The sequence below is a fragment of the Jatropha curcas genome, chromosome 2 (assembly GCF_041381405.1).
Source record: "Jatropha curcas cultivar XTBG-Jc1 chromosome 2, XTBG_Jcur_1.0, whole genome shotgun sequence".
Lineage (NCBI taxonomy): Eukaryota > Viridiplantae > Streptophyta > Magnoliopsida > Malpighiales > Euphorbiaceae > Jatropha > Jatropha curcas.
In genome coordinates, this window is record NC_143152.1 from 4,980,222 (window position 1) to 5,004,540 (window position 24,319).

Genomic DNA, 24,319 nt, shown 5'->3' on the forward strand with positions numbered 1-24,319 from the left:
GAAGGTTTAGATTTAGAATCAATCGAGGAAAAATTAATGTACTGCGGCAGGCCTCCTACGGTTACCGATAAATTCAACCAACTTAGAAACGAGTAATTCATTTAAAATATCTTGATATTTGCGTTTTATATGAATTACATCTCGTCTTCACCTTAATTCTCTGGACACAGCAATTCGAAACTTTTGTAATTATTATACCCTAATTTAAAATTAGTGCTAAAAAATTAATAAACAATACAAATACGGCCCATTGACACAAAGGTTAAGTTAACCCATCATCTAACTCCAGTCAAAACGCACCGGATTGAAAACCTTCCCTTCCCCTTTAACGTTCGTTCAATCAAAGCTCCAAATTCTCAAAATCTCAAAACCTAACTTCTCTTTCTTCTTTATAATTGCTGCAAGCCTGCAACAACAACAAATCAAGTCTATAGTCCGCACTTACCCCATGTCAATACGTTGATGTATACAGCAATAAGTTTCAAAGATAAATAGGTGGACATTTTCCAGAAACTCATCCCTAAGGCGCACAGTAGAAAAGTTGCTATCTTCAACTCGTTAGCTAAGGAATGGGTCATTTAAAATCACCTATAACCAGTAGCAAGTTCGTCAGGCCAAGGCATACAAAAAAAAATAATTCTTCATTTGGTTGAGCTCAGGACCATCTCCCGCTCAGCTTTATCGCCGTTGTTGTTGCAGCAATTACAGAGAAGAAAGAGAAGTTAGGTTTAGGAATTTTGAGAGTTCGGTTCAATCCGGTGCGTTTTGAGTTGAGTTAAGAGTTTGATCAATTTAACCCTTGTGTTAGTGTGTGAGGCCCATATTTGTATTGTTTATTGATTTTTTAGACGCTGATTTTAAATTAGAGTACAATAATTATAAAAATTTAAAATTGGGTGTCCGGGCATTAATATTAAAATGGAGTGTAATTGATACAAAACGCAAAGGTCATAGTATTTTAAATGAATTACTTCTTAAAAACTTGTCCCCCATACATTAAAATGATTAAAACTCCATCAATTATCAATTTTTTAGAAATTTTATTGATTTTATTAAAAGTCAATTTCAATTTACAAAATGGTTCTACTAAATTCTTAATCAACAAAAAATTAAGTTTATTTCATAGAAAATTTTGATTTCAATCTTATCTCAACAAAGATTGTAGTTGGATTCACAAAACCCAACCGAAAAACTAAAAAACAACAAAATTTAAATTTCTTAGTCGAAAAATAGGAACTCAATTGACCAAATGATTGAAAATATGCATGTTGTAACTAGATGAGTGTTTGGCCGTCTTATTTTTATTAAATTGTTGTCGAAGTTCGATCGGAAAAGGAGAGACAGTAAGCCTTCATCCATTGCACGACACAAACGAAATGGGAGAAAAAGAAGCAAATGAGATTTTTTCTCTCTTCTCAAACTATTTATAGTCTAATTTAGTTCCATTTGAGTTCAGTTGGGTTTGGATCGCAAATTTTTAGTTTCTTTAGTTATTCAGAAAAAGCTGTTGGCATTAAAAAAATTAAATCAATTGCCTTTATTACTGCCACAGTGGAACAAATACTTTTGAAATGTCAGAAAGGCACTTCTTCTGTAATTACTTTTCCTTCAAACACTATTTTGAGGAAAACCTAACTTGACAATGTGCCATTGGAAGTTGGTAAATAGTTTGACATATATATCCCTCCAAGTAACCGTCGTAATCCAAGACTCTTATTCAGTTGTCTTTTAGTAATTCGATTAAGAAGAAACCAAAACTCTATTAGGCAAAGTCAGTTATCTTATTGTTGTTAGTTGTTTTCACAGTATTTAATTGTTAGGTTTTAATATTTTTTCATAAAAAAATAAAAAATAAATATTATATGAATTAATTTTTTATAAAATATTATTTTAATATCTAAAAATTAAATCAAACACAAAAATATCAAATACTGTAAAAAAGATTAACGCTAAAAATTATTTAAAAATTATTATCAAACGGGATCTATTCGGTTTGGCGGATATTCACTGGTTAAACATGTCTTTCTTATATGGCGCCGTTCAAAGAGGTCATTTAGCCGCAACGTACTCCGCATCCTATAACTAACCCGTGAAGAAGCTTAGTTGACCAGTGGGCGGGCCTGACCTCACTTCACTGACTCCAACATCTCTTTTTGTATTTTTCACGTTCGCAATACACACACGCTTTTATTCTTTTAATTTTTTTACAGTATCCTTGACTGAAATAAAATAAGCCAGAGCCGCCATAATCACGAACATAAGCAGTCAATATAAATAGGGGTGGCCAAATTACGGTTCGGGGAACCGGAACCGTCGGTTCGAACCGGTCCCGAACCGTAACCGGAACCGGTGAGAACCGGAACCGGGCCAAACCGGAACCGGAACCGGAGATTTCCGGTTCGGTTCCGGTTCCAGATTTTCTGGAACCAGAACCGGCGGTTCCAGAAAACCGGTCGGAACCGGTTGGAACCGCCGGTTCTCCGGACGGTTGGAACCGCCGGTTCGAACCGGTTCGAACCGGCGGTTCTAGCCATTATAAACTGTCACACCAACCAAAAAAAAATAAAAATAAAAAAAAGCTCCTTTTAGAGCAAAGAAACCCCACCACTCTCTGACACCCAACCTTTGACACAAAATAAAATTATAAACCCTACGGCCTACAAAGGGACAACAGAAAAATGAAATAAAAAAATAAATACATATTCTCCTTATAATTATTGGTTTGAACGTTGTGTTTTTTTTTTTTTAAAATTTTGTTGTGAAATCTTTTAATTACCCCTCCCAACAGCTATAAACGGCTACATAACGGCTAGTTTCAAGGGTATTTTTAGAAAAATAATTTTTTAGATTTATTATAAATACCTCGTTTCATTTACAAATTCATTACCAAAAAAATCTCTACTCTCTCTACTTACTCTATCTACAATATACTACACTCTACTACACTTTACTCTATATTATTCTTCTCTACTCTACAATATCTCTTATTAAGTTATTATTCTCTCTAATTTTTTTAAACAAAAAATAAATTCAGTTGAAAAATTTTTTTGTAAAAAATAATTATGTTCAAGTCTTTAAAAAAATAAATTTAATTGTAGAATTTTTTAAATTTTTAGGTGTATTTTTTTTACAAATAACTTTCACAAATTTACTAAATTTTGAAAACCGGTCTTCAAAATTTAAAATTTAAAATTATGCGATTCGCCGGAAAATCGATCGGAACCGTCGGTTTTGTCACCGGACCGGAACCGGAACCGGAACCGGAACCGTTCGGTTCCAAACCGGAACCGGAACCGGACCTTTTCGGTTCGGTTCCGGTTCCAGTTTTTTTGGAACCGGAACCGGCTGTTCCGGAACCGGAACCGCCGGTTCCGGAACCGTGGCCACCCCTAAATATAAATAACCAAAGATTGAAAATGAAAAGAAACTTCTGCCCTTCTGCTGCCAAAATTACAAAAAGTTAGATAATATCTGAAAATATAAATAACTTTCTTTATGCTATGTTTGGAGAAGAGAGAAAATGAAAAGGAAAAAAAAATTATATATATATAAAACATTTTTCTGAAATTAATGAAAGTTCAAAGTGCAATCTCATCATTGTGAAACAACATTTTTGCTCTTTTTCATTTAAGTTCAAATGAAAGAGTACATAGAATATTTTAAAACCTTTTGTTTTAATATTGATAAAAGTGCTCATGTTTAAACATTTATGTCTAAGTGGATATGTACCTAATACAATTTAATTTGTATTCTTAAAATTTTAAAATGTCAAATAAGTAAATATACATTCATACATATAGTTTAAATATTATATTTACGAATTAACTTAAATCATTCACGGACTTATTTATTCACTTATTAATTATTCATATTAATAAACTGTTAATTTCTATTTTTAGAATTTAATATAAATGAATTACTTCTAAGTTCCTAAGCTTATGTACTTAAAAGGATTATATTTTTAAATCAAATTATGTATGTGTAAATTTATGTTTTAAATGCATCTAAGAAGTATATTTTCTTACTTGATCTGGATACTTAAAAATTATTTTTTTAGTGATAACATAATTTAAAACTAATAAATAAAAAATAAGATAAGTCATTTTTTAAAAAATGCTTGTTCTTTATTTTCACGTGTGTTTTCTCTGAAAATACTTATTAACAAACAATCATTTATATATTGCAACTTTCCTTTCTCGTGATAAAGTCATTATTCAGCTAAACAAGCTTTTATTTTCTATCTTTGATGAGACGTTGACTTACCAAATTATTAAAAACTATTGGAGTTAAAAAGATTCGAACTTGAGACGTGTCAATCCTTATATAAGTAACAAGACGACCAGACCACCAATTAACATTTTTCATCCTACTTTAAGACACACTATGTTGATTATATATATGAAAATGGGATACATGTTGAGTTTATTCGGCAAAACTAGCTGTTTTGGCAACTGTTAGCTATTTGAGTATTTTTTCATAAAATAGTAAAAGCTAAACACGTTTACATGAGTTAATTTTTTATAGAACGCTATCTTAATATCTATAAGCTAGTTCAAATGTTATGTTACCGAAAACTATAAAAAATAAGGTTTAGTGTTTTGATCAGTTAAAAAACTAATAGCGACTTAAAAAGCTATCGTTATCTCATACTTTTTAGAGAAGTGAAATTACATGTCATTATTATTTTATAACACCCTTTTTTTTCTCTTAATTACATTTCCAAATTTAAAAATTAAAACTCTTAATTATCTTTCTAAATTTGTAAATAAAAAGCTGAAATATTTTTCCAATTTGAGTTAATTATTTAAAGGTGACGTTATTATCATTGTTAAAATTAGGCAATGAATTCATTAAAATTAAATACCAACAACTTGCCATTTGATTCATTTTGCTTGTATTGGTTGTTATAATAATAGTACACACGACCACGATTCAATTTTAAATCGAAATCGAATTAATTTAAGACCAAATTTATCAACAGCAGCACCAAACTCCAAACTCCAAACTCCAAACTCCAGTCAACCGTTTCAATTTCTATTATTTATTTTTTAAAAGTAGAACTTCCCGAACTGATATTTCTTAGCCACCCGATGGAGGAGCTCTTCATAAAAGTAATATAGCAAAAAAGAGTTAACAATAGCTGCAACTGTCGTCTCTAAGCTTTACATGCAGCAACAAATTCTATTTTAGCAGGTCGCATATAAAATAAATTCTAATTTCAATTTCTATTATAAATTTTAATTCAATTCTCATTTGTCTTTTTTAATAGGGTTTCTTCTTCGTTTGATTTTCTCATTATAAATTGTTGATCTGTGAATGATGGAGCTCATAATTTAACGAAGGCAACTCATTCTTTATCATATTGGTAGAATCTTTATTTTCACCTTTAATTATATTATTGATATTTTGAGGCTTGACAGCCTCTAGTATTGCAATCTTATTATTTCTTTTTTTTTTTTAAATTTCATTACAAGTTCCTTTACATTTATTGTTTTATGCACTCCGATTCATTTATTATCTTATGCTTTATTCTAGTTTTTTAGAACGTACAACTTCTTTTAATTTGTTTGATTTAGAAGTCAATGTATCGTGATATATTTAAGTATTCACCACATTATTAATTTTCATTTTAAAGCTATCTTTTTTAGAAAAGCATATGTAAAAATAATTTTTAAAAAATTATAGGGTGCATTTACTTACAAAAAAACAGTTTTCCTAGTAAATGAAAACTAGAAAACAGAAAATGAAAAATGCGTTAACTTGATAATAATAAAAAATTATATTTTAATTTAATTTCACAAATATTATTCGTAGCTTTTATAATTAAAAGAAATAAAATATTATAAAATAAATTTAGAAATTTTGTATGTGAAAGTTTATGAATTTTTACTATTGGTTATTTATACTAATAATATTATTTTGTAAGATTTTTAAAAAATAAAAGATATAATATATTTGTGATAATAAAATTAATTATTTATTCAAGCATAATATAAAACTTTATTTTACTTAAATATTTTTATTTTTTCAAATGAAAATATTTTATAGAAAAAAAAAATATTTATAGATATTATAATTTTAATTATGAAAATGTCATTAAAAAAAAAAAAGAAAACAGTGGAAAAAACATGTCTTTTGTTATAAAGGTAAACTCTGAAAAACAACTTAAAGCTATTTTTCAAATCTTAGTTAAATTATAGAAAACTGGAAAACTATTTTCTAGTTTTTCAAATAAAAAATTTTTATAAAAAATTACTCTAATTTTTTACAAGTGAACACACCCATAAATTCTCTAATTTTAATGTAAAAAAATTATAAACATGAATAACCTAAAAAGAAAAAAGAAGAAAAAAAAAAAAAGAAGAAGAAAAGCATTTCATGCCTGCATGTTTTGAATGACTGGAACAGCAAAGTGCATCAGTTTTTCTTTTTTGACCAGTCACGCCTAAAAAATTTGTTTAATATTCTTTAAAATAATTATAGAAAGAATATTTGCAAATAGGCACGTACGTTCACTAGTTTATTTAGAGAGGTAGACAAAGCAAGTAATGGTTCGATTTTGAATTGAACCTAACCATAAACCACACCAAAATTCATTTTAAAATTGAACCAAAACTCTTCAATTCGATTTGATTTCGATCGATTCAATTAATTTTGATTGGTGTTGAGCGAAAACACATATATTACATAACTGAATCAAAAATCAAAACAAAAATTATTTAAAAAAATTTTAAAGCGAAACTACACTAAATATCTAAATAATTAAATCAAAAACCAATTAAATTGGTGCGATCAGTTTTTCAATTTTAACCGAAATTTACTCGTCCCTGCCACCTCAGCGCTGTCGAATAATTTTACTGTGTATTTCCTTTTTCTTTTCCACTAATCAGTCCCAAAAAAAAAAAAAAATCAATAATTTAGCTAAAGAAAAAAAAAGGCAGTACACAGCACTTATTAGGTGTTAAACTCTGTTCCAACTAATCTGGATCGTTAATCACTACTAGTCACCCGCTGTGTCCTTGCCTTTCTTTTTCCCCAAAAAATGAACTTGTCGTACTCTCTCTTTTCACACGAAAATCGAGAAGAACAATAAAAAAAAAACTGTTTCTCAATCAAAATTAAAAAAAAAAGTTAGGGTTCCCAAATCCCTCTTCTCTCTCCTTTGGGTTTTCTTTCCCTCCAAACGCCATTCCTGCTGTTTCTTTTTCATTTTTCCCGGAAAAAGTTGGAGAAAGTTTTACAGGTCCATCTCTGTCTGTGGCTTCGGTGATCTCAAAATTTCTCTCACGTTTTCTCCGGGAAGTTCATTTTCCCGGGAAAATTTCACCTCCAAATTCATCTTCCGCCAAATTCACCTTCCACGGGATTCTTCTCTGAATCAGGCTTTTCACAGGTCTCTCTCTCTCTCTCTCTCTCTCTCTCTCTCTCTTTCTCAATGTCTCCGGTGATTTTGTTTTTTTGAATGGAAATCTTGTTGGAGAGATTTTCTCGGAAGAATTCGCCCCCACCCCCCACCTCGAAGCTCAACTTTTCCGTTATTCTTGTTATAAATGCGCCTTGGTGAAAAAATTATTGCTTTTTAGTTGTTGAGATGCAATTATATATTTCCTCGTGAAAGCTTTCAGCTGGAAACATTTATACATTAACGCAAAGCGAATGTTTTTTAAAGGTATTTGTTTTGGTTTAGGGTTTAATTTCCTACTTTTTCTTTCTTCCTTAGGTGTTTTGCATGTGATTAACTGATCTCAGAGGAAAATTAGCTGGTAATTGGAATCGAGGGAGGAAACTAATTGTCAAAGATCTATAAAATCAACGTAGAGAGTTCCAAAGATAAGACGTATCAGCTTACACTTACATTTAGATTGTTTATTATTCTTTTCATGTTTAATATAGTGAGAGTATTGTGAATTGATCTTCAATCACCTTGAATTTGGATGTTATTGCTTTATGGATTTGGGAGTATCCTCACCTACGTCTTCGCCATCACGGTCAAGGGACTCGGTGAAATGTTGTAATTGTGGGTGTACTTGTTCGTTGGTAACCTCTTCCTCCTCAGGCAATTGGTTCAGGTCTGTGAAACGGAAATATGATGAGTTTGAAGAGGGAAAACGACTCATTATACCAGGATTTGATCTGTTTTCAAATCCTCGTGTGCAAATTGAGAATGAATGTGCTGCACTACGTGAAACAGTTAGTAGCCAACAGAAAGCAATACAGGATTTATATGTTGAATTGGAAGAGGAGAGAAATGCCTCTTCCACGGCAGCAAATGAGGCTATGTCAATGATATTGAGGTTGCAAAGGGAAAAGGCAGAGATACAAATGGAAGCTCGGCAGTTTAAGCGTTTTGCAGAGGAGAAGATGTCACATGACCAGCAGGAGCTTTTAGCTTTGGAGGATTTATTGTATAAAAGAGAACAGGCCATTCAATCACTTACTTGTGAGGTTCAGGCTTATAAGCATAGGATGATGAGTTTTGGGCTTACAGAGGCAGAGGCAGATGGGGAGAAGGGTGAAAAAAGTGGGATTAGCCGTAATCCAAGTATAACAGAAAATTTGGATGCTGCCCAATTTCAGTTTCAATTTCCATATGATTACCCACCCCTGAAATGCAATTTGAATGAGAACCAGAGTGCTTTGGAGGGTGAGGATGACATTGTGGACGTTGAGAAATATGCTTTTGGTGAGACTCCTCGTGGTCGGGACCATTTGAAGAATTTGGAATATAGAATCAATCAGATGGAGAAAAGTTCTAGCAGCAGTCAACCAGATGGGGAATTTTCTGGTGCGAAGAATATTCTAGAGAAGGTGATAGTTGGCCACTCTCCCAGGCGGCCAAAACATAATAGGATGCTTTCTGGGGATAGTTCAAGTTCATTCATGGGGATGCCAAGGGAAGCAGGTCCAGATCTTGCCACAGAATCTCCTAGTTTCAAGTTCAACAATAGCTTTAAGAAGATGGAATTCAACAATAGCTTTAAGAAGATGGATTTCAACAATAGCTTCAAGAAGATGGATTATGTTTCGCAATCAGATGACTACTCAAATTTGAGAAAGGTGGATAATGCATCAGATTTTGGAGATGACATGAGTGACAGAGTTTATACCATTGATTCTGTCCATAATGGGGTACCATATAATGGTGTTGCAGAACCAAAACCTGGAGTTGGTATTTGCGAAGATTATATTTCCACTCCAAGGGATGCATTGAATCGGCCTGATGATAATGATCCTGAAATCAAAAAGCTTTATACAAGGCTTCAGGCGCTTGAGGCTGACAGGGAATCTATGAGGCAGGCAATTATTTCAATGCGGACTGATAAAGCACAAATGGTGCTGTTGAAAGAAATAGCCCAACATTTGTGCAAGGAAATGTCGCCAGAAAGACGAATTACTGTACAGAAGCCAACCCTGCTTGGAACCTTTTCTTTCATGTCAGTTTTTAAGGTAATTTTGAACACTATGCATATGAATGAAGATTCTCTATGTTATCTTTAGAACTCTGTTTCAACTCGGTGATCTCCATAGCTATTTCAAATTCTCATCTAGCTATGTGTATTGTGTTTATCAGATTGTTCTTATCTTTTCCATTTCTTTTTATCTTTCTTTTCATTCAGCCATATCATGGTTTTCAGCTACAGTTTATTACTTAATCAACTCCTGCTTTGCTGGGTTGTATCTCAAACTTATCTTTCATTGCTGGAAGAATCATAAACTTTAGTGTTGAAGTATGGAAGCTATTTTATAAACACCCTGCTGCAATTGTTTCTTGCATTATCTCTAAACTTTCTTGCCTTCCATTTTGTGTGCTCAGTGGATTGCGTCCTTCCTTTTCTGGAGAAAGAGAGCTCGCCGAAGCAAGTGAGTTCACTAATATACACATAAAATAACTGACATGATTTAGTTTCTTCGATTAATACACTCATGCCATCACATAGGCAGTTTATTCTGTACGATGATAAGATATATTCAAAACTAGGAGAAAATACATTTGCACCTACTCTTGATGCGAGAAATAAAGGGAGAAAAATAAACAGTAGATATGGATGGATTACAGGAACCAATAGTTGAAAAATCCAGAAAATTTGGAAAGGGTCTAATCTCTATAATTCTTGAGTGCTATTTGTATTTTTAAAGGAACTGCATATAATTTGGCAGTAGCAAAACTGTAAATAATCTTCTGAGAGGCTGGGAGAGATGCACAATATTGAGATTTTAGATGCATCAGTTTATTGGCCTTAAAAACAAGATGAAGAATTTTATGTCTGTGGAATTACTAATTGTAGTTTTTTTTGGTGTATCTGATGTTTGGTATTGTCCAATGTTGAAATGCAGGTATATGTGTGGACTTTCGGCAAGCAATGTTGGTTTGCTATTGCTTCTGGACAAAGGGCCCCGCATGAGGCAGTGGAGATGTCTTACAAGTACACAAGTATAAAACCGCTATTCAAACTTCCATATCCAATCAAAGCTGCTATTCTATATGAGCCTCAAGAGTATTTTATAACATTGCCTTGATTTTTAGCATTCTTTTTCTGTATTCCTTGCTGCTGCAGATTTGGGTGTTTTGTGCAGTGTTTTTTGATTTCAATTTCTTGATTGAATATATTTTGATGGTTGATCAGTGAAAGATGGATATGATATGGGTAAAGTTACCCAAGTATTGTGTTGGAACTTAGCTTGCGGTACACGTATCTTGAAATTCCTCTCCTGTATATTCAGATTCTTGTATGATTCCCACCATAATATGCAACGGTTTTCCTTTTTCTTATGGAAGACAAAAGAAAAATCCATCCTGAGGATTTGTTTGTTTCTTCTCTCCTATATCATATTGTAGTTTTTCACCCTTTTTTTTGAACAGAATTGTCATGCTTGTTTCGCTAAATGGTTTGGGATTAAAGGTCAGTTGTTATTGAACAGAGTAGTTTTCTAATTTCACTTATTGATTTCTGCCAAAAACCTCATTAGCTATCTGCAACATTTGTAGTCTTATGTTGCAAGTTCAGTTATCCCTTTAGCAAACACATAATTCCAGCTGATGAAAAAGATTAAACACCAAAAAAAAAAAAAAACAAAGGTTGGGGAGAAAAAAGAAAAGAAAAGCTGGACAGCCTGGTAAGCCTGCAATTTTGGTCGGTATTACACATGGTTCTGTTGTTTTAATCGGTGCTGATTGTTTGTGACACATTCAATAATGGTATCGATAAGTTGGAGTATAGCACATAGTTCTTTCCCCCCACTTTAATGTATCGAACTAACTGCTGATACATTGTTAAGGCCTTATTTGGTTAATGAATCTCGAACTTATTTCGTAAAATCCTGTGGAATTTATTTAAAATTTTATATTTATGAGTTTGATTCTATATTTATGTGCTTTTGTTTTCACGTCTATGGTGTTTTTGTCTTGAGAAGGTAGGTACTTTTGAGTTTCAGATTTCCTTTATGGTAGTTAGTTTGAATTTATGGTTTTTCTGATTTTTCTGGCCGGCCTATTTTGGCTTTTTCGATAATATATTATTTATATATGGAAGCTTTTGTCATTTTCTAAAACGTCTGATTTTGGGCTCCTTCCTGATCGCAACCGGCCGAAGAAGGAAGGAGCAGATGAAACTTCGATTTGAAGTACTGAGTTCCAATCATTTCATTCAGCCGTTAAAATGAATATTCCATTATGAGGACAGACCAAACTCATCCATCTAACCCTTTCATTAACCTCATCAAAGTCGTTTTATGGCAACTCGTTGCCTATTACAATAGGAAAGTCTTTTTAAGGTAATTTGTTTTCTATTAAAATAGGTAACTTATTAATGTAAAATAAGTTTAGAAGGTAATGTAATTTTATAGAGGTTATTTTTGAAAAAACTTATTTTTATCAATAGGAAAATGGAGTCTTAAATAGTTGCTTTGCAACGAAAATCTCTTTTACAAAATGTTGCGTTTAATAATTTAGCAGTAGCAGTTTGCTCTCTGGAATTTTTCCCTCTACACTATTTTCCCATTCGCTTCTTTAATACAAACTTAAGTGAGAGTATGTAAATTCTCATTTTTTCAGGTATAATTACAAAAAATTAAAATATTTTTAAAATTTCAAAATTTGAAAAAATTAATTCTTTTTATTATTTCATCAACAATTATTATTTTAAGTTTTTTGCAAGCAAAATTACTAACAAAGTGTAGTTGAGATGGTAAACGATGTTATCCGCAAGAGTAGAAACACAAGTTTAAATTGCATTTTGATGTGATGTTATAAAAACAAAAAAGAAAGAAAGAAAAATTATGATAAAATTGAGTTTGGTAATAAATGATTGAAAAGAAATAATGATAAAGTATAATAAATTACACGATTTCAGATTAATTCTGTACAAATGAGTATGATTGCAATTAATGTTGAAATTTGGAATTAGTTGTAATTTTTTTGAAAAAATTTGAACTTTTCTATTAAATTATTGGAGACTTAAATTTTTATATGATTGGCTTTCCTATTATCCATACAGCTGATATATTCTATAATGGTACAATTTAAGCAGATTAGTCCATTTTAGGTAGTCCATAAAGTATGGAACAATCATTATTACTTTTTGACTATAACCACTTATATCTGAAAATTCAATGGATTTCTGACTAGATCCAGTTTGAAAATTATAGAAGCTAGAGGTGTAAACAGGTGAGCCCAACTCAAACCTGCAGACTTAAAGCTCGAATTCAACTAAAAGAAGTTTAAACTCGAATATGACGACTCGAATCTTGAGGCTTTGAATTCGAGTAAACCTAAAAAAATAGTGTATATGTATATATAAGCTCGACAAAACTTGATAAGCTTTCGAATTGAATATAATTAAATTTAAGCTTGACTTGTTTACTAAACGAGCTGGTTCGATTTATTTACATTCCTAGCAAGAACTACATATGAGATGACTCTCTTAATATGACAATTTCCATATTTAAAACTTCGATTATGAAAAAGGGAATTTCAACCGCTTCATCCCAATGAAGATCGGTGCAATCTTTTGTTAGCACTCATTTATTATTAATGTTGGGAAAGCATCCAATTTCTTGCTTAGTTTTATCTATAGAATTTCTTGCTTTTTTATACATGCATTATTTAAAAGCATAGCTTCATTTTGAATTTGGCCCTTGAGAAAGTTGGACTTGGCACATAATTATCATGCATGTCACCATCCACTGAAATGGCTCGACATATTTTAGTTTGGAATTCTCAAATTTATATTCAATTTCAAAGAGAATTTATTTTGAAAAAAGCCTAATAATAATAAAAAAAAATATAAATTTATACAAATCTTTTAAATTATACTATTCTTTTATCCTAGTTTTCTTTAAATTAGTTACAATTTTAATTTTTGGTCAAAAAGTTAATTAAATATGATTTATTACATTTATATTTTTTTTTCAATCACTTCCAAACTTAAGCCTATGTTAATTCTTCATCAATCTCTCAATTAAGAAAGAAACATTAATCTTTCATCAATTGTAAAATTTTGATTATATGAATAAAGTTGACACTAAGTTTGAAAGGTTAAGGTAAATAATATATTTTGAGATGTTTGGATATATATAATTATCTAAAAACATATAATTTTTTTAGTTATTAGTTTTAAAAAATCACAAAAAGAGTGACAAATTAAGTAAAATTAATTTTATATAGGGGTAATATAAATTTTTGATATATTTAGAATGTAAATTAGTAATTATTTGATAGGAAAGAGTTATGTTTCCCCTCCAATTATTTCTTGATTATTACTGAGAATCAAAAGCAAGAGCTGAAACAATAAATGGAGGAAGAACAAAAATTCATTCTTCTGTTTTTCATTGGTGTGATTAGTCATAAACCCGATTTAGACAAGTATTTTCCGAACTAAAATGCGATTACAAATATTATCATCAAAGGTTCAAATATTAATTAATTAATTAATTAAAGAAACTGATTAAACTAAATTAATTAATTTTTCATATTGAATTGACAAGAAGGATCAGAATGTGGTATCTGTTCTTATCAGTTTAATAACATGATATTAAATTGATCTTTAGAGGAGAAGAGTCCATTTTAGTAGCTTGCTTCTGGCCTCTTAAGCGTTGCACTAGGCATGGTCCGGCCTGTTGTTAGGCCCTTTCGGCCCAAGTTGATGAGGGGAATTGCATTTAGACTATATTCATTATAATTTTTGTTCAACTCGACCTTTGCAATATATAATTATTAAGGGTATATTGAATTAGAATTGTGTTAGATTTTAAAAGAATCGTTGAGTGTGACGAAATTGAAGGATTTTCTAAGATTTTTACAGATCTTGCTAGAATTTTACATTAAGTTTTATGGAATTGATGAGACTTTTTTTTATAGATTTTTATTGACTTAGATAAAATTATAATGATTTTTATATATCCAATCAAAATTAATTCCAAGACCTAATTAAACAAATTAAAATATTGTTGATCCTAATTAAAAAATCGAAAAACAATGAGGGACTAAAAAGTAAAATGTGTTATCTTCCCTAAAATCATTTTTTTTTCTATATTAAAACTGGACTGCCGATGATGGTGAAAGACTTGCAACGGCCAGCGTCGCCGGCGGCCATCATGTGCTCCTCGAATAATAGCGATGTTGTCGAAAGACTACAGGCTTCTCGTCCCTTGACTGAACGGTAACCGTCTTATCGAAATATTACAGATTTAAATAAATATAAATTTGAAATCGAAAACCAGTGACCATCGCTAGTCAGGACCTGCGTCAGCTGCCAGAGCTCACACAAGAAGGTGGCGCATATTGACATAGGCCCAATGCACGGCTCGCCGCTTGCGGCTCACGGAGCTTGGCAGTCCGGCGCATGAATTAATTCGAAACTAATCCGATAATTAATACATTGTTTTACAATTTAAGGGATAGAGATGGAAGTTGTACGGGTATTTTAAGGTACCTGCTTTGCTCCGATCCGTTTAAAGAGGATATAGATATTTATAAATGGGTTTGAAACGGATACAAATAGTAACATTACTACTTGTAATTGATATGTGCAGTGAAATTATTATCCGTAATGGATACAAGTAGGGTATGAATATAGATTTTTGGATACCTGCTACCTGTTAACCGCTGTATTAAATAGGTTCGGTAATGGGTAACCACGGGTACCATGTCCATTATTAGTAAAAAATGTACTTTTAAATAAGTTCGAATTGAGATAAGATTCGCGGGTATCTTATTCATTTAAGAGATATTTTAAACGGATTTTGGATAAATACGAGTAGTAAAAATTTAAACTGATTCGAATACGGATACTTAAATTGGTATTTAAACGGGTTTAGAACGGATATGAGTAGTAAAATTTTAAATCGGATGCCTATATATTTAGTTTAAAATTTGTAGGTACCCGCCTGCTTACATCTCTGTTAAAGGGTGGATTAAAACTTTGATAAATTTTAAAAGATTTTTAAAATCTTTAGGTTAAAGGATGAATTTATGAATGACTCTTTTATTCATACGTAGCACTCTAAAATCCAATGAAATTAATACTTTTATAAAATCCTTCCAAATCAGCAATTTTTTAAATACCATCAAATTTATATGGACTTTTAAAAAGTTATAATTAAATACCATCAGATTTTTATTGATTTTATAAGAGTCTGAATTTAATACCACAAAAAATTTTAATAAACTCTAAAAAAATCTAGGTTGAATACCATTGGAATTTTAAAATCTACAATATTCTTAATTCAATACACTCCTATAAATTTCTCCTCACAACTGCAAAAAATTAAAATCTTATAATAAGTTTTGTTCAATTAAACTAAAAAAATGCTCAAACGATAAGACATAACTTAATTAAATGTACAATCAGGAATTGGATCTATGAAAAAAATACATAGGGTCTGTTCAGTAAAATGGATGGTTTTGGTAGCTGTTAACTTTTTAATAAGGTTTAGTTGTTAGCTAAACTGTTTAAATAACTTTTCATAAAACGTTAAAAATTAAACATTATATGAGTTAATATTCTATAAAACGATATCTTAAATTTTAAAAGCCAATTCAAACGTTTAGCGAATACTATAAAAAATAATATTTAATGAATACTATACTAGCTACTGAAATACTATAAAAAATAACATTTAACATTTTTACCAGTCAAAATGTTAAAAATTATTTAAAAAGTTGTTATTCAATACAGCCATGGCCATAAAGAGGGGTAGTTACAAGTCCTTAAAATGAGATTACTCTTATATCCAAAAGTTGGGAACAAATGCTTTTCCTTAAATTCGTATTAGATTGTTGGAAAATAGTCATTATAATTTCATGGATTATTACCCCATATTAGATCCATTGTAACGGTAAAACCGTAAAAGTGTAATCAATGCAGTCTAGTTGATATTTTTATTAATTTATCCAATCTTTTTAATATAAGTAAACTTAATTTACAAATTGTTTGGGTTATTGCAACTATAGATTTCATTTCACATTGAGATCTTTCAATTTTTCTAAATATTAAAAAAGAGGAAATTCAAATTTGAATTATTGCTAGATCATATGTGTACGGTACTACTAAATTATGTTTTGATACGTAAGATTAAACTCTTTCAGAATTTTTTTTTTTAATGTCAAAAGGTATTTTTAAGATTTCAAGTTGCGAGCAAAAGTGAGCAATTGAACCTAATTCTCATTGCAGGATCAAAGCATATGATTATCACGTGCATGGGAACACATATCTAAAAATCTTCACTCGTCCACTCCATATCCAATAACGAGATAATGAATTATCTCTTACTCAATTTTACGTGCAATCCATTGTTTTTCTCTTCAAATTTGTAACCATAATTCATTTTTTAATTTTTTTAATTTTAAATTTTTAACTATATTATTTAATATAATATTTTAAAAAAATTTATGAATTTATTTAAAAATCTTATAAAATTTTCAAAAGTGCTCTCAAGTGTTCATATAACTTAGCAATATTATGATAATTTTTTAAAAGCTTCTTAATTTATATAATCTCAGTTTTTAGGCTATTGTTTAATATGAAGTATGGAATACAATAATGGATGGAATATGAAATGTTGGTAAAAAGACCTTAATAATAATAATAATAATAATAATAAAATAGATCGATAGAGAGAATAATACAAAGGCATATAAAATATTTTTTAAAAAGCTAAATTATGTAATAGGATTCAGAGGAGTAAGAATCCCTATTCCATAACACAGTGGGTGCTGAAGAAGGAAACGAGGAATTATTCCAATTATTAAATAATCCAATCCTTTTAATTAAATTAAGTAATTGAATTATGGTACTTGCTAGCCATCATCGCAAACGCAAATGAACTCATAAATGATATAATACACCAATAATTCATAAAATTGTATGTTAAAAATGACGAGTACACTGTCCCTACACTTGTATTATTTGGATTACTATAATTTCTTCAATTTATTTATTAGGTTGTACCATAATTTGTACTTAGGATCCTAGTACCATTTGCTTTCTTTATTAATATATTCTCATTTCTAATTTATTTAATTATTAAACATGTTTGAAATTTCTCATATTATTGCAGTTATTTATATTTTTTCTCAATTATATATCGGACAGTCTCACTGCAATAATGCACCGGCCCATTTGCTGCTATTTAATACTTAGAATTTACTCTTAATCATAAAAGAAAATTAATAGATGGAGAGTACGTGGAATCAATTATGTGTAATAGCTCTTACGAGGATTGTTTTAATATATAGTTGAATTTATATTTGTTTTTTTATTAGATTACAGTCAACAACTAACTAATAGTTTTAGGTTTTCCAATATTCTTCCTTAGCTAACATGCTTTTTTATTTTTATACATTAAATCATATTAGCTAGTTCTTCAGCAATTATAGAGTCAATTTCGACCGGTTTAATTTTTTAATATTTGTTGTATTTAGGCTGTGTTTCATGACAGCTTTTAACGTTTTGATTGATCAAAACGCGAAATGCTATTTTAAATAGTGTTATATAATATAGCATTTGAATTAGTTTTTAGAGGTTAAAGTAATATTTTTTATAACATATGTGATGTTTAACTTCTAGTATTTTATGAAAAACTACTAAAACAACTAACCGTTGCATTTTATGAAAAGCTACTAAAATAATTAACAGTTAAATGCTACTAAAACAGCTAACAACTACCAAAACAACTAATTTTACAGGACATACCCTTAATAATTATAAGTTTAATTATTTAAGTGTAATGCTCTGTCAATACAATTGAATTTCTAGAATCAAGTTAATGATTATATTTTTTTATAATTAGTTATAATTTATATTATATTTAATTTCATTATATATATATATATATGTAAAAACATGCCAATTAAGAGTGATTTGATTGAATTTTTCACTATGTGGAGAATCTGGAATATTAATTATTTCAATCACAAAAATTTTATCAATTTGATGAAACAAGAACGAGTAAAGGCCGCAGAAAAATTTCAAGATTTTTAAAAGCCGTGATGTGGGAGAAGCTAATGGTGTTAAGGAAAAAGAGAACTTAGGTTAGAAAACATGGATCTTCATATCTATATAACCTATAAAAGCAGGGAAGTCTACTCTAGATGACAGCTAAATATAAGTATCTAAAATTGCCACGTGTAATGAGAGTTGGTATAATTTTAAATAGATAAAATACAATTGTAAGATGATAAATTGTTTTATGTTTTTAGATAATGTGTTTATCAAAATAATATCTATAAAAAAGATCATCTCTAGCATTAATATATTAATATAAATTTATTTTTTATTACAAAATAATTAATAAGTAATCTACACGCTTAAAAAGTGTGAATAAACAATATATTACTATTAAATAAATAATTTAAAAAATATAAATTAGAACGTACAGATACGATATTTTTTTAAAAATAAAATATTCACACGCTTAGAACATATTACACTAAATAAGTAATACATTAATATTTCAAATAAATAAACAATCATTTGTAATAAATTATAAACATAAAATAAAAAAACTTAATTTCTTATTTCAATGGTATAAAAATAAATTAAAAAAAAACACTTTATTTTTTTATCAATAATTAAAAAAACACCTTGGTTGATTATCTTAGTGTATAGGGTAGTCTCATATACTAGGAAGTAGGTTGTAAGAATACAGGACACGAAATATGAGAATGTACATGATACGATAATTTTTAAATAAGTAAAACATTCACATGCTTAGGACACATTACACTAAATAAATAATATATTAATATTTTAAATAAATATACAATCATTTATAATAAATCATAAACATAAAAATAAAAAATTTTATTTCAATATAATTAGTTAAATTTTCAAAATTATTATCACTATTGAAAAATTCATTAATAGTGTGTGTGAATTTTTTAGTACAGGTCATACCATATATGATTTTTGCTATTGTTAGTAAAAGGGTTCATACAATACTTAAGAATGCATATTTTAATTAGAGATGACAATTTTATTTGACCCGGCGGTACCTAATCAGATCTGATCTGATTTTGACGGATTTGGATAGTGAATAAACAGGTTTGGGACGGGTTCAGATAGTATTTTAACTACTCGTATCGGGTTCAGGTCGTGTTCAAAGACTCGGATACCCGTTTAATTAATATTCCAAAAATATTTAAAATAATTATTTTTCTAAAGCAATATATATATAATTTAACATTTATATTATTTTTTAATTAAATCAAAAAAATAATTTTATAATTTTTACTTATTTTTTATTTTTAAAAAATAATAAAATATTTTCAATGTAAAAACGTAATTAGAATCAGGTTCTGGACGACTTCAATTATTAAAGGTAAATTTTTAAACGGGTTCGAGTACTTAATTTCTAATTGAATATCTAAACAGATTCGGATATTTATAATGCATGTGGCGATCATTTTATTATTTTTAAGTAATATTATAAAAAATTATTTTATTTTTTAATACTACTGTGGCGCATGGTGCTGTGCTAACCATAGTTTTTATTAAACAATGGCATTATTAGAGAGACAATTAATGTGTCACTTTAATTTATATTATTATTTATTTATACTTGAGCACCGTGTCCAATGCGCGTAAGGTAGTCCACGTGCCCATTTTGATTTAGTCCGCGGAAGGAGCCGTTGTATATTTATTTTGGAAAATCTAATTTTTAAAGGAGTGCCACATTAATTTTTTATTTTAGAGAAATTTAAGGAGACCAATTTATTGATATTAAGTTTTTTGGTTCAGATAAATAAATATTTAACCAATTTATTAGAATATAGTTTATTAAAATATTTTTTATCATGAGAATATTAAAATATATGACAAGAATATACATATTAATCCAATTATGTTGATGAAAGCAAAGTAAATAAATTAGTTATTTACATGAAAAATGTGTATGACTACACATCCCTTAAAGAAAGTAATGAAAAAAAAATTGAGCGAAAATAGGAGAAGAAGGAAAATAAAATTTTTAGGTATTAATTAATTCGCAACTTGAAGTCAAATCTCAATCATGTTTGATAGCTTTGAGTGAGAATTAAAATCATACGGTTGTATTCATTATAAAATGGGGTTTTATTTCAATATTTGATTATCATATTTTAATTTTTTTTGGTAACTAAAAAAGGAGTAGAAGAAGACACTTTAAAAGATTTAGAGGTACTTTATCTTTTTTCTTCTTTAGAAGACTTGAAATATTCTATCAAATCTTAGATACATCTTTGATGAATTTTTCCAAGCAAGAAAAAAAAAAAAATTCGAGAAGCCAAGCAAATAAAAAAAATAGTAGAGTCTTAGGAAATAAAAGGTTGGAAAATGAGTTTTAGGTACTTAAAAAGGCATTAACTAAATAGAAAAACGTGCAAATTTTATTTATCAACAATTAGTGGAGATACCATGTGTGATAGTTGTTGATTATCTCCGAGGCTCACATCCAAAGGACATGTCATTTTATTTGCACTTGATTGTCGTTTTTGCTTATATTCTTTGATGCATAGAAAAATTATGAAATCCATGCCAAAAAATGTCCAAAATTATGGATTCTATACCCTCCAACATAAATCTTGCACTCCAATTTTAATTCAAGGCATATATTTTAATATAAACGATAGTGCGATCCACCTAATAAAAAGAGGGTCCATTGATCACTTTATTTTTTTGAAATTTTCTCATACATATATATATATATATATCTAAATTAATTCATAAAGTTTAATTTATTTATATTTTAACCTTTTTTTTAAAAAAAAAATTATATATTGACACTGGAAAATAATATTTTTTGATACGTCATAGTACACGTGCTATGAACTTTAATATGGGACAGCTTCATGCCTAAACAAGCTAAATCCCAGGACTCTCATGTTTTAGCCCTTATGAAGATAAGCTAATAAAAATTTAATAGTTGGTCCATGTGTGAGCAAGCGTAAAGAGATAAAAAGTAAGTTGGTATTGAATTTTATACAAACCGTATGGTGTTTTAAAAGATAGATTCCGACACCCTCCCATATTGTAAATTTACGTTGCTCTTTCTATATTTGTGGTATTGAATTTACGTTGCTCTATTTACCCAAATTACTATTTGAAGGGGGAGTGTTAGATAGAATTTCATATAAATTAAATTCAAAATGGTCTAAAATTTAAGGATAAAATATAATTGAGTTTCTAAATTATGTCTAAGCAAATATTTAATCCCTCTACATTTCAAAAAATAACTATAATATCTCTTATTTCTTTTTGACTTACAATAAACAGCTCATTTTTGGATAGGAGGATCCGATAATGAGACAAAAGTATAAGTTATAGACATTTTCTCAAATGTATAGAGATTTAAGTATTATTTAAATACTCTCTTCATCTCATTTTGTTTATTTATTATTTTTTTTGGATGTCCCAAAATATTTGCAAAGTTTATAAATTTGTATATAGAAATAATTATTTTTCTCATAATAATTTTTATAATTGTTTATTAAATGAAGAGTTTTTATTAATATCTTAATAAGTTATTAAGGATAAAAAGGACAAATTAACTTTTATTGACTAAATTCTTAATATGTGTATTTTGTCAAACCATGTAAATAAAATGGAAACGGAGGGAATATAATTTAAGAATTTAATTAAATTATATTTATACCCAAAATTTAATAAAAAAAAGCAGCTAGCTTTTAAGTGGTGGTTGTTGTCTTGACTCCTCGTTAAAGCCATGAAGCCATAGGGTTGGCCCATCACAAATTGGATAATTATAGCATCCCCCGTTATATAACCAATAGTACAACTTAACGTGGAATTTGTGCAACATTCTCTTCCGCCTAGTAATCATATCACTTATCACGTATGGCGGATCCACCACATAAATAGAGGGGTCAAGTGACCTTTTTTTTTTTTTTTTGAAATTTTCTGTTCTTTCTATCCAAAAAAGATAGTTGATGTTTTAATTTTGTTCTGTCTCAAAAAAAAAAAAGTTCATTTATTTTGTTTTACATTATACTTCCTTCATCTTTTATATAGACACAATCATAGTTTCACCACGATTAAAAAATTAGTTTAACTAACTATTTTTCTTTTTTTTTCTAATAATATACTCCTAGTATTATATTAACTCTTCTTCTAAAATGTAAAATCACCTTTAATAATATTTTTTTCAATAAATGCATTGTCTTCCTAAAAAAAATTAAGAGATTTAATTAGGGAATAAATATTAAAATTTTTGAAACTCAATTCTGCATCCTTAGTTGAAATTTTGGTAAATACGTTGGCTTCCTAAAAAAATTGGACCTAATTTATAAACTATTGGACCCAATTTGATTAGGGAATAAAAATTTAAATTTTTGAAACTCAATTACGCATCCTTAGTTGAAATTTTGATAAATACCTTGGCTTCTTAAAAAAATTGGACCTAATCTATAAACTATTGGACCCAATTTATAAACCGACTGCTCACAAATTTGCACAAATACAACAATATATCCTATAAAATATGCGCATGAATAAAAAAAATTGGACCGAAAATCAAACGAGTGCAGAAAAAAAAAAAAATTTATGCTTTAGCTTTTGAGGGAAACTTATTATTGGTTTCTCTTTATATAAGTTGCTTTAAAAAAAAGATTATTTCATGCTCAAATAATCTTCCAACAGACTTGAGTAACCATAAAAAAAATTTAAATATGAAGTAGCTTCACAAAAAATGGCCCAAATTGTAGAATCACAACTATTAACTGTGCTCCATATCTAAATTTTGTAAATTTTAAAACTCAAATTCAATCTCAATCGGTGCATAATTTTCTTAATTAGACTATATTTATTTTTCCAACGTAAATTTAAAGAATAACAACTCTATCATTAAATTTTATTCATATTTAATGCTCATTTATATTTTCGTCTGCATTACCTTGATAAAACTTTCACAAAGAATAAGACAAGGGTAATATGGGATTTCCAAATTGGTTTTTTTCAATATTATCAAAAAAGAAAAGTTTGTCCATATAAAAAAAAAACACCAAAAAATGAAAGTTTGTTTATATAAAAATAATAGAGTGAGTATTTAATATTTAAATTATCTGTTATGTCTTTATTAAATTTTATCTTATTTTTAATGATCATCACTAATTCCTTCTTCAAATTTGTACATTATTTAATAAATAATTTTATTCTTCCGTTTTTTTCCTCTTGAATTTTAAAAAGTCTTCGATGTTTGTTACTTGCAATTTATAATTTTCATTTTATATTATCTAACATGGTTTTTGTTATTTAATATAATAACTACGCGTGTGTTATTTGGAACGGGTATAATAAGAAAGTTATAATTAACAAAATTTTTACACTAACTAGAATAACCTCCATTTCTTCAATGTATGTGAAAAAAAAAGTGAACTATCTTTTTTTGGATGAAGATAGTAATTAATATATGTAATTTGTCTAAATTAATTCATAAATTTCAATTTATCTACGTCTTTGATCATTTTTTTTTCAAAAACATAAATATGGAAGTCGATTATAGAGATTATAAATAGAGATTTTAGATGATAGATTATAGATAGATAGAAGGTTGTTAGATGGAGATATGGTTAAATCTAAAAGAGGTTATTTTGATTCCACTAGAATTACATCTTACTATATATATATTAATGAAGTATATATACCTGCGGCCTTGGAAATTTTAATTATGGAAGTAGTCCCCACCCTATAATATACTAAGCCTAAATTATCAAACCGACCGTGTCAAGTTCCCTAGAAGTTTCCTTCTGTTTTTTAAATAATTTTTCCTTATTGGTTTCTCATTAATTGATTGGGGTTATAGATAACACCACCTTCTTTTGTTTTTCCTT

At 28.9% G+C, this 24,319-nt stretch overlaps 1 protein-coding gene and 1 pseudogene across 2 annotated transcripts; both read left to right on the plus strand.

Annotated features, from left to right (window-relative positions):
* The first annotated feature begins 7,005 nt into the window (after positions 1-7,005).
* LOC105635767 (myosin-binding protein (Protein of unknown function, DUF593)) lies at positions 7,006-10,771 on the plus strand. 2 transcript variants are annotated; one of them, XM_012218863.4, is made up of 4 exons: positions 7,009-7,393; positions 7,721-9,447; positions 9,815-9,861; positions 10,336-10,771. In XM_012218863.4, the coding sequence occupies exons 2-4, from the start codon at positions 7,948-7,950 to the stop codon at positions 10,436-10,438; spliced, it is 1,650 nt and encodes a 549-aa protein (XP_012074253.1). In that variant the 5' UTR covers positions 7,009-7,393; positions 7,721-7,947; the 3' UTR covers positions 10,439-10,771. The 2 variants fall into 2 exon arrangements, with proteins under 2 accessions (XP_037492775.1, XP_012074253.1); XM_037636847.2 differs by lacking the exon at positions 9,815-9,861 and having other exon boundaries at positions 7,006-7,393.
* Positions 10,772-13,959: 3,188 nt separating this feature from the next.
* Positions 13,960-14,131, plus strand: LOC149498110 (U2 spliceosomal RNA; annotated as a pseudogene).
* Positions 14,132-24,319: the final 10,188 nt, after the last annotated feature.

Excerpts from the sequence above, each read along its gene's own strand:
- LOC105635767 (XM_037636847.2), top strand. The coding sequence starts at position 7,948 with ATGGATTTGGGAGTATCCTCACCTACGTCTTCGCCATCACGGTCAAGG. Across the intron at positions 9,448-10,335 it reads CTTTCATGTCAGTTTTTAAG|GTATATGTGTGGACTTTCGG; the intron begins GTAATTTTGAAC and ends GTTGAAATGCAG.